The sequence below is a fragment of the Stegostoma tigrinum genome, chromosome 7 (genome assembly GCF_030684315.1).
Source record: "Stegostoma tigrinum isolate sSteTig4 chromosome 7, sSteTig4.hap1, whole genome shotgun sequence".
NCBI lineage: Eukaryota > Metazoa > Chordata > Chondrichthyes > Orectolobiformes > Stegostomatidae > Stegostoma > Stegostoma tigrinum.
The window spans coordinates 31,505,393-31,516,842 of record NC_081360.1 but is presented as its reverse complement, the minus strand read 5'-3'; the positions used below and the strand labels follow the sequence as shown (position 1 = coordinate 31,516,842).

The 11,450-nt window shown below is 37.6% G+C and overlaps 1 protein-coding gene across 2 annotated transcripts in view; it reads left to right on the top strand.

Annotated features, from left to right (window-relative positions):
- Positions 1 to 1,483: 1,483 nt before the first annotated feature.
- Positions 1,484 to 11,450, top strand: part of plcl1 (phospholipase C like 1) — a 275,950-nt gene continuing 265,983 nt past the window's right edge. For both annotated transcript variants that reach the window (XM_048535295.2, XM_048535296.1), the window contains exon 1: positions 1,484 to 2,082. In XM_048535295.2, coding sequence (XP_048391252.1) covers positions 1,792 to 2,082 — 291 coding nt within the window. In that variant the 5' untranslated portion in view covers positions 1,484 to 1,791. The remainder of the gene's footprint in view (positions 2,083 to 11,450) is intronic.

Genomic DNA, 11,450 nt, shown 5'->3' with positions numbered 1-11,450 from the left:
CTTTCGTTTGATATGCTGTTTATATACCACAAGTTGTGTTGAAATAAACCTCTTCACCATATCTGATCTTGTTTGAAATTGCTACAAAACATAACTATGAAAGCAGACCTTGAAATTGTGGAGATTCCGTGTGAACAGATCTAGTTTTCGTCATTTCTTCCTGTCCGAATTACACACGGATAAACCCACCGCTTCAGTAACAAGCCAGTGAACCTTCTCAAGGCAGGGCGCAATGATTTAACTTTTGACAATATACAGCTAAGTCGTTAAGTCGTGGCAACCTGTCCATTTAAGGTAACATCTTGAAAGCAGTAGGTTGTATTTTAATTTTCCTGAATTTCTGAAATTTTCGGATTGCGAAGCAGAACCAAACCAAACTGAAAATTCCAACCTAATGACAGAGCGTAATTAAGTACATTACAAAAATACGAATCATTTTCAGTTTCTGGACACGAACTTGTATTTGTAATTAAACAATCCAATAGTGCATTCACTGCAGCATTGTAAATTACACGTAGAAAACATTCACGCTGGGTTATTTAATCGGGATTCAATGTATACACTGTCAAAACATCTAAATGACCTTTATTCTTACTTTGGAAATATATTTGGCGCACTTAATTTTGATCTCGACTCGTCGAATATATAAATATTGTAGCTTGTTTTGAGGTGCGAGCTTTTACAAAAATTAACAGCTTTCTGTCAAGTTTTTTAAATAGATGCTATACAAAAGCCAAAAGTAATAATGCTCCCATTTTGCAAATAGTTGATGTGCACAGCTTAACAAACCTATTGAGCTCATTTCTCAGATATTAGGAACTTCAACATTTCTGCATAACAGTGTTTATGCTAGAGGGCGATCGTGCACCTGATAAAGTCACATTTATTACTAAAAGCGCATTTAATTGGAGTATTGGTCCGAACAGCGTTTTCTTAGATGCATGGCTAACATATGTATGTACATTTTATGTAGAATTAATACATCAGACAAATAAAATAAGGATGAGCAATTTGTAGATCGAAGATTATGATTGATGAAATTTGCGGCATTACTTTTTTGGTTGAATAATTGTAAAACCCCGGGCTCCGCAAACTATCAATTTATCGCAAAATACACATTGTCGATGTCGGTGCGTAAAATAAAGAACGTACTTTTTTTAAAAAAAGGCTGCTGTCGGTCTCACCCTCTGAATGAAACAGAACTGATCTTATTGCGTATAGTTTAGAATGAATAAAGGTATGCAAAGTTTCAAAACTAAGGAACATGCCACCCGAATTAACAGACTGAAGAAATATATTTTCAAGAATTTTTTTGCCATTTAAGCCTAAAACTATTCGTAATATTTTATTAATATATAATCCCCCTCCTTGCCTGAGACTGTTTGGACCGCCCACTCCTACTCGCTCCTGGTTGGTTAGGAGAGAGGTTCTGCTCTGCTGACTGGTGGAAGCTTACGTCAATTATATGAGTAGCCAAAAGCTGTCTGTGTGTCAGTTTGCTGTGGGAAATAAGAGAAAGTGTGTGAGGCAATCCTATGCACGAGAGTGGGTAATCCGCAAACGTTCTGTTTTATCATCTGAATTGAAACGGCTTATATCTAAATTGTTGCAGATTTAATTTGGCTTTACACTGGCACGTGAAACCGCGCCTCTTTTTCAAGCGCTGAGTTCTCCGAAGTGTGTTGTGCGTCTGTTGTAATCTGACAGCTAAGAGTCTCGTCTAGCAACGTTGTCTCTGGTAGACTTTGTTAAGAATACAAACATTACTTGGAGTATTGTTTATTATAATTTATGCACAAAATGGCGGAAGGTTGGAAGGAGAGTGGACTTGATGGATCTGAGTTACTTGAGCCTGAGCCACTTGGTGATTCCCACAAAGCTTGGGACGCAACGGAGGAAGACTTGGAAACTGTTGCAGCAGCGGTGGCCAGCGGAAAGGGCAGGAGGAGGCGAAGCGCCGTTTCAGCGGCTGGAGATCGTTTCAGTCCCGGGGGATCTACGTCTTTGGGAGCTACAGGAGATGTAGAAGCTTGTCTCATTGAGGCTGCCAAAGCGACACCCCGTAGGAGTAGCATCATTAAGGTATGTCATTTGGTCACCCGCGACGTTATGAGTATGCATCCACCAACCTGATAATAATTCTTGCTCGCCAAAAGGGGACTGACTGGATGAAATATTTTGAGCTATGTCCAACACCTAATAAAGCAGTGCAGATTAACAGTTTTTCTCTACATGGAATTTTTAAGGAATCTGTTGAAATTTTTTTTAAAAACTCAAATTGATTGCTATGCAAATCGCTATCAAAGTGTCTCGTTTTGGATACTTTTAGTAAATATTGTTGTGAATTGATTAGTGAAGGTGAATAAGATGCACTTTCCTATCGGACAACAAAGTCTTTGGTCATAATTAAATGTTACTTGACGATACCCCTGACACGGAATTCAAACTTGCTGCTGGGGCCATATGAGGTAATATGCCCTAACATGGAAAGCTGGTGCGTTGATACTGTACTGCTCTGCTTATTTATTATATAGTAGGGGAGTCTCTGATTTAAATGTGAACAAAGCATCATATAATTAAGGTATTTATGTTTACTTTTACTTGGCATCTCTCCTGTAACAGAAGTGTGTTTACTCCCTTTAGAAGAAACAGTTTTGTTTTCTCTACACTTAACATTTAACAAGATTATGCGGATATCTTTTGGACAATTAATACAATTTGCTCTGTAGCTTTACTGCTCAGATTTCTTAAAGTGATTTGAGATCATTTAATTTAATAACTTCTTTTTGGAACTATGGTGTATACATTGGTTAATATAAAGTTGAAACTTAGTTTTGTGGTAAAATATCTTTTTGTACACATACTGTGCAAAACAGCAGTCTGAATATTATTATGTGCAGGGAACAGGCAGATCCAAGAGGTTGTTACATTTGACAGCAGGCTTGTCTTGACTGCAGAGATAGTAGGAATTGCCGATCCTGGATGTGTTCTGTGGGATCATTATTTTTTAATCAACCTGGTCAGAGATGTTGTTGTACACCTCTGGAGCAGATGGGACTTGAACCCAGGTCTCCTCCCTTGGAGATAGATCACAAAGTGTACCTATTACCCATGCTCACCTCCAGTTAATTCTAATTGGATGTTAGAACATAAATTGTGTATATATTCTATATTGTATTACTGTTTTGTCTTTGTGTTATTAAAATTTGATATAATTTGTTCAAAACCATGGAACATTAGGTTTTAATCTTTTCGCAAGTACCTGGGATTGCTCACTGACTACATTTTTAAAAAATATTGGTCTCTAGCCATATTGTAACATACACTTGGTGGACTAACAATGATTTGTCTTAAGGGTTTTGCACCAACAAGATTTATAAAACACTATTTTCTTGTTTGATATGTATCGATTAGCATTGTTGCTGTTTAAAGTTGTTCTTTGCATTTGTACTTCGATGTTGTACTGAATCTGTAAAATTGCAGATTTAGATTTATGGCAGGTAACTTCATGGTTTAACTATTGCTAATTGAAATTAGTTAATCGTTACATTTGATTTGCAGAAAGTGAAAAAATTCACAATCTGATGCAATTTTTCCTTTTCATCTGTGCTTCTCTCTGGAAGGTTTTAACTCATTGCTTGGGTATGATTTTTGTGACTGGCTAAAGCCTTCATTATCTCACCTAAATAATAACTGTTTAAGCACAAATCTTGATGGTGAGCATCACCACATTTGCTGTTCAACTAGAAGAGTGATCACAGTTGAGCACATATTTGTCCTCCTGTGATGTCTAGTTGTGTTCTTCCAATTAAGAAAGTTGATTTGTTCTGAGGATGAGAATTTTGACTGATCTTTAATTCTTTAACCCCACTGTTTTGGACCTTTTAACTAAGTGGTTAAATTTACAGCTTGTCTCTAGTTTTGTTCATTGGTATATTGGAGGAACAAAAAATAATTTATAAAGGTTTATCAGAATGGTTCCAGATATGAAAACTTTAGCTGTAAGGCTAGATTAAAAATTTTGAACTGCTTTCCCTGGAGAGAGGCTGAGAGAAGATTGACTGAAGATTTCAGAATCGAGTGGCTGGGCAAGTTGAAAAAGAAGCCACTTGTAAAAGAAACAAGAATGAGAGGACAAAGATTTAAAGAGATGTGCAAACTAAGCAAGGGTGATTAAAATAAATCTTTTTAATACAGCGAATTGTTAGCTATAGAATGCAGTGCCTCAATGTCGTGGAGGCAGGTTCAGTTGAGGCAATCGAGAGCATTGGATGGTTCTTTATGATGATAATGGTGTGGTGGGATATGTGGAAAAAGGCAGGAAATTGGCACTAAATAATCGAGCCAGTGCAGGTGTGATGGGCTGAATTGGCCTCGTGCATTCTGATAACTCTGAGAACTTTTCATTCTGTGAAAATGGTTAGTAATTAGCTAACTATTTGAGAAGTAAGCTAGAAGAGCCATAATTATGAATTCCTGCTTTACATGTGCTCCAAATTCACTTGAAACTGAGACTACTGATGTGTTATACAAAAGATATGCCAGTTTAAATCTTAAATTAGTAAAGATTGCATCTGTCTGTTGAATGTAGCCAAAGATTTGTAAATATCCTTAAATATTTATTTTACCATTTCCAAGTCAAAGGCAGAACACAGAAAAATCAGAATACGGATGTTCCACCAGAATAAGAGTAAAACTTTAATAGTAAAATACTGGATGCTGAAAAGCTGAACTAAAAGCAGAAAATGCTACAAATAAGCTGAAAAACCAACTTAAACAGTTACCATTTATATATTCAACTCTCATCATATTCAGGAAACAGAGATGTAATAGGTTTTAAACTACTAGAACTTAGGATAAAGTGAAATTAATACCTTCTGGCCATACAAGAGAACTGATCTATCATAGCAGATACCACTACATTAGTCAAGTTTTTCATTACCTAATTAATGTCACAGCAAATCCAGTATAAGAAGAGAATGTTGATTGCTGTGGTCTCCAGAGAATTTTGTGTTTTCTATCTTTTATTTCCATTGAGACTCCAATTGGTGCATGACTTTGAAACAAACAATAACAGTTTGTTTCAAGAACAACTAATATTGTAATAGTTTACAAAACTAAAACTTTCATCAGACTTCCAATTTGATTTTCATTATCCCTCTTTTGCAATTCTGTTTCTATATTATTTAACATTCACAGCATTTGCCCAGATATCCTGATGACCAGATAGTCGCTGCAGCTCCAACAACTGGAGTTGAACCTTGGACCCATGTGGAATCCCTGACACTGCTAACTTCATGGGAACTGCCCAGGAGGTTTAATTTTATGATGGGCAATTCCCTGTGTCTGGAATCCTCCAAAATAATCAATTAAATTCAGAGAATTCGTACGGTTCCACCTCACTTAAACTAGTAGTTACCCCGGAAATATTAGATGATTAAAAAAAACTGTAGTCCAACTCTTGGGTAACTATTAAACTGACCCTTCACTAATCAATGCCCTTTTCCAGATGACACGTCTCCTGGCTCCTTACACCTCTAAACAGACTCCAAGATTCTACCCCCCCCCACCACCTCTCCACACCTCGCTCCATGCCTCAACCCAATTTGAGAACTGCCAGCCTGATTTCTTCTCCAGCAGGAATGCATGTTAAACTTTCCAGAACTTGAGAGTACAAGCTGCTCAAAATTCGACAGCTATAGCTTGACCATCCTAAACTTACCAGGAGTTGACAGGACAAGCTCTCCTAAGATCGACAGCTACAGCCTCACTATCCTGGGCACTTTCTCCCCTGGCAGTCTACCCCTGTATGGACACAATACTGCCAAACCACCTGCCCCACTTTGTCTCCCCGTCCCATCTTCTAATAGCCGATACTGCCCTGTTTGTAGCCTGAACACCCCAACCATCCTTGATTTACCCCAACCACTTTGTTATTTACATGGTACCTCATCCACCTGGTACCCTATTTACTTGGCACCCTGATGTAGTGATAGTAACAAGATCAGCCAACTGGATATCATAAAATAATTGGGTGACATGGTGACTCAGTGGTTAGCACTGCTGCCTTACAGCACCAGTGACCCAGGTTCATTTCCACTCGGGCGACTGTCTGTGTGGAGTTTGCACTTTCTTCTCATGTCAACATGGGCTTCCCCTGGGTGCTCCAGTTTCCTCCCATGGTCCAAAGATATGCATGCTAGGTGGATTGGCCAAGCTAACTTGCCCATAGTGTTCAGGGATGTGTTGATTAGATGTATTAAAGCGGGGATGGGTCTGGACCTGTTGGGTCGAAGGGCCTGTTTCCACAATGTAGGGATTCTGTGAATATGAATTCCCTGATTAGACATCACACTCGTGTATGGCTCAAATAAACCTTTACCTTTGAATTATTCACTCCAGTCAATCTTAACAGATTAACATAAGAAAAATCCATTCTGTGAAACATGAACCGTTTGTCTCTCCACAGACGTTGCCAGAACTGTTGAACTTTTCTGGCATTTTCTGTTTTTATAACCTCTGTCACTTAAAGTGGGCAAAGGGATAGTCTTGATCCAGTTAGTTAGCCAGTTAGTTTATTTGACTGTCTCTAATTAACATATGCTGCTTTATTTTTGCTGAGGTGCATGGGGTTATGAGGGAAATTAGTTGGGAGTGTAAATTCACATGAGTGGTATGAGGGGGTATGAGTCACGGGTGAACAAGATTTGGCATGGTTTAGGTGGGTGTTTGACTTGGCATGGGGGTGGCTGGAAGTATGAGTTGGCATGGAGGGAGTGTGGAGCAACAGGGGTCCTTAGCTGTAGCTGAAGGTGGATGGGAATGTTGTGACTAGCGGTCCTAACAGCTTTTAAAATAATTTGAATTAAGTTTCAGGGAACTAAAGTGGGTCTTCTAACCAACCTGTTCTAGGATTTACCTAGTTCTAGAACCATATAGGACATACTTGTGTGACTTCATCCTGTACCTACCTCCCTCAAGCGAAAACGAGTTTAATGGACACCATTAAACTAAAGTGGATAAACAATGTTGGGAAATTTCCCAACTTCATGTACTCACCTTGCTGGTAAAAATCCAGCCATAAATCTAATTTTAAAAAAAAGACAAATTTCAATAAAACTTGATACATAGATAGCATATAGTCCCACAGAGTACATTTACATAGGATGAACTGACATTCTTAAAAAAATTTAGATAACCAAATGTAGAGCTGGATAAACACAGCAGGCCAAGCAACATCTTAGGAACACAAAAGCTGACTTTTTGGGCCTGTGTTATTTAGAATGTTGTGGATTGTCCCAGCTGTGAGTCGGGTTTTCAGAGCAACTTGTTGGAAGTTGTTTAGCTTGTAGCTTCTTGAATCAGATGGAAATTCTCAGCAAAACTTTTTTTTTCATACACAAATATTTTACATATGAACTCGGAGAAAGAGTAGGCAGTTTTACTTCTTGACTTCTTTGGCCTGGTCCACAATTTTAATAAGATTCTGGTTAATCTAATTGAAACTCACATCCACATTCGCACCAACCCGAGTAATCTTTTATTATTTTGCTTTACAGGAATCTGTCCATATTTGCTTTAAAAATATTCCACCACCTTTTCAGGAAGAGTTCCAAAGACTCTGAACCCGTTGAGAGGAAAAAAAATGCCTCACCTGTATTTTAAATGGGTTATTTTCAAACAGTGATACCAAATTCTTGATTCTCCCATAAAAGGAAACATCCTGTCTACATTCGACCCATCAAGAGCCTTCTTAAGTTTCACTCAAATCACATCTTACTCTTCTAAACTCAAATGACTTGGATGAGGAAGTGGAAGGGTGGGTTAATAAGCTTGCTGGTGACAAAGGTTGGGGGAGCTGTGGATAGTGTGGAGGACTGTTATAGGTTGTAAAGGGACATTGACAAGATGCAGTGCTGGGCAAAGAAGTGGCAGATGGAATTCAACCCAGAAAAGTGTGAAGTAATTCATTTTGGAAGGTCAAATTTGAATACTGAGTACAGGGTTAATGGCAGGATTCTGGGCATTGTAGTGGAATAGAGGGATCCTGGAGTCCACGTCCATAGATCCCTCAAAGTTGCTACCCAAGTTGATAGGGTTGTTAAGAAGGTGTACAGTGTGTCAGCTTTCTTTGGTGGGGGGATTGATTTTAAGAGCCACAAGGTTATGCTGCAGCTCTATAAAACCCTGGTTAGACCACACGTGGAATATTGTGTTCAGTTCTGCATTTGACTTGCATGGCAGAGGTATGCACACTACTGATTTCTATTCAGCAACATTTTAAAAATATATATATATAATATTGATGGTGTTAGTTGATTCTATTGTCTGCAAACCTTGTGTTTTAGATCAGTTAGTTGATTAGGGATGATCTCTTTCATTCAAAGAGGTGCATTGGAATTATTGTTTAGGAATGGTAGCAAAAATATGAAAGAAACAATTACTAATTTAACAATAAATTTTAAAAGTTTCAATAAACATATGTTTGGGAAGGAGAGCTAATAACAGAAGATTACTTACAATCATATATTACACCCCTTTTACCTTTCGGCTTAAAAGTATGCATTGCAGCAGTTATTAAATGTTGTTATGCTTTTACTTTATCCATGCTCTCTTGTTCATCAAGTCTATGCTAACAATTTTCCCCAAATAATTCTCAATAGATCTTGAAACCCACCCCAATGCTGGAGACATTCAGTCAATCAGCAGGGGTTGGCTGGGGACTGTGCTTCACCTTGGTAAAATGTCCGGTGGAAGGCATGTGGATGGCCTTCCCCACAAAGGCGAAGGCTAGGTGATGGCCTGGTGGTATTATCGTGAGATTGTTAATCCAGGCACTCGGGTAACGTTTTGGGTTCGAATCCGGCCATGGCAGATGGTGGAATTTGAATTCATTAATAATATGGAAATAGGAGTCTAATGATGACCATGAATCCATTTGTCAATTGTCAGGAAAAACCCATCTGGTTCACTAATGTCCTTTTAGGGAAGGAAATCTGCCACCCTTACCTGGCCTGGCATACATGTGACTCCAGACCTACAACAATGTGGTTGACTCTTAACTGCTCTCTGGGCAATTGGGGATGGGCAATAAATTCTGGTCTAGCCAGCAATGCCCTCATCCCATGAATGATTTAAAAACTCTGCACCAACTGAAAATTAGGACCCTAAAGTGGACAATTGATGTTTACTTAAGGGACTCATCTCTCCTCTGTTGGCATTAGTTGGTGGAGGACGTGTCTTGGAGTATGCATAAGAAGTAAGCCAGGAGAGGCCCATTTCTATCCAGTTAAATATGAGTGGCTTTTAATTCCCTAAAAAGGTAATGGGGCATTTGCTGGGTAAGATTCCTATTGCCTCCATTAAATAGTATAATCTCATTCTTCATGCTCCTCAACATGTCTTTTGCAATTTTGGCATTAAATCAAGAAGCCTGTGAATAATTTGTATGTTAAACTATTAATGCTCATCTGATTTTGTTAATATTGATCACATATCAGCCCTAAGTTAATTTCCTATCATACAGAAAGAACTGTATTCTCATTTTTATATTCAAAATTCAATGACCCAAACAACTTGCTACTTCAATGTGGATGATAATGTCTGAAATAATAATGTGACAATGGAAGCAAGCACAAAAATACCCAATTGGCATTTGCAGCATGTTCATTCATATTTTTGATGCCTCATACAACCATTGATTGCATGAAGCAATTAAAATATTAGAAATTTTGTTTATTCTGCTAGGAACAAATCAAAAGACAATTCTTTATATTTCCCCATTTGTATTCTCCCTCATGTTGTAGCTCCTGGCATATAATGTGATTTCCACAGTAGTTATTAGATATGACACTACTTTCCATAATCTTCCTTGTCCTTTCTGCTGGCAGGAAATGGCTTTTTTAACTTGTTGGTTAACCTATTAACCATATTTCAATCTTGTAGAAATACTGCTTCTAGTTTCCATTTTTTTTTCATTTTTCTTTTGTTCTTTATCCCTGTCAGTTTCGTGAAACTTGTTCCTTCTCAGTTTGTGTCTTAAGCTATGGGCAGAGGTAAAATCTATCAGGTGATTTGAGTTGAGCATGTCTAAAACCAGTTTACAAATGTGTAAAAGCAAAGCACTACTTTAAACTGAACAATAACTCAGTTTTTCTCTTCTCTCAGATGTTGCCTAACCTGAATATTTACAGAATTTTCTGTTTGTATGTCTTTCTGTATTACATGGTAGTCTATACAACATTATATGTGTTTCTACATTCCAAATGTAGTAGCTGGCCACTTACTGATTTTTCTTGCAAATTCAGCCTGCCAAGAACTGTCTTAGGATGTTTTTTACTTTTCAATATTCGTGGAAAATTAGTGATAGCCACGCTGATGACACTGCTGCGAGCCACTGCATGAGAATTAACAGCATGATGCAGCATTTTGAAAACTCCGCTGTAGACACAAATTTCAATCAAACCTGTTGGTTTAACCATTTTGTTGTTTGTAGAGTACATTGTGATTAGCCATAATATTTTACACTTGAAATATGTATGAAGGTCAGTATTCAGAAAGCTATTTGAAGCTATTTTTAACGAGCTGTAGTTATTTCTAAATTTTAAAAAGTTTAATAAATGATAAGTGTATTCTCTGTGGAAGCTTAAAAGCTTTAACAGCATGAACTTCCATAAAATATTAAAAACATTCTTAAAGGCTACAATGAAGATCAGACTTTTCAAATGTAATCTAATTTTGATTATCAATCGTTTAATTGACCTAGTTACCATTAAAATTGATGTAACCCTCTATTTGGTAAAGATCAAAATTAGATATCTTTGGGGAAAAACAACACAAACCTTGGTATTATGGAGTTAAATGTATTGTTTATTAAATGATGCCTGTCAGAGGACTACCTTGAAACTGTGATCTGAAAGGAAACACCAGGCTATTTCATTAAGATCATTTCAGGATGATATTCTGTTTCCTTAGTATGATGGTCAAGGAAGTGATTAAACATTTGTAGAACTTACTGGGGCAGGAGGTGAATAGCTAGAGTCTGTGGTCCATATTGACATCAGTCACAAGGTAGGAAGAGGAATGAAGTCCTGTGGTATAAAGTAGAAAGAAAGACAGATTTCTTATAGCACTTCTTACAATTACCAGGTATCTTAAAGTGTTTTGCAGCTAATGAAGTATTTTATTGAAGGGTAGCCATGATTTGTAATGTTGGAAATAAATTTTGCAAAAGGTCCTCAATGACAGCAATCTCTGGATTACTTTTCTGTGGAACATTCTGCGGATTGTAGAAATAGGAGGATATTACAGATGAATATGTTGCAGAAGAGAGAGCTTTAGATTCCTGTGATTTTGGAATGGGCTATGGAAGACAAGACACTTCTACAATTTCGATCGAACCTCAACAGCATTGAGACCAGTATTGTGGTAGGAGGTTTGCTAGTGCTTTT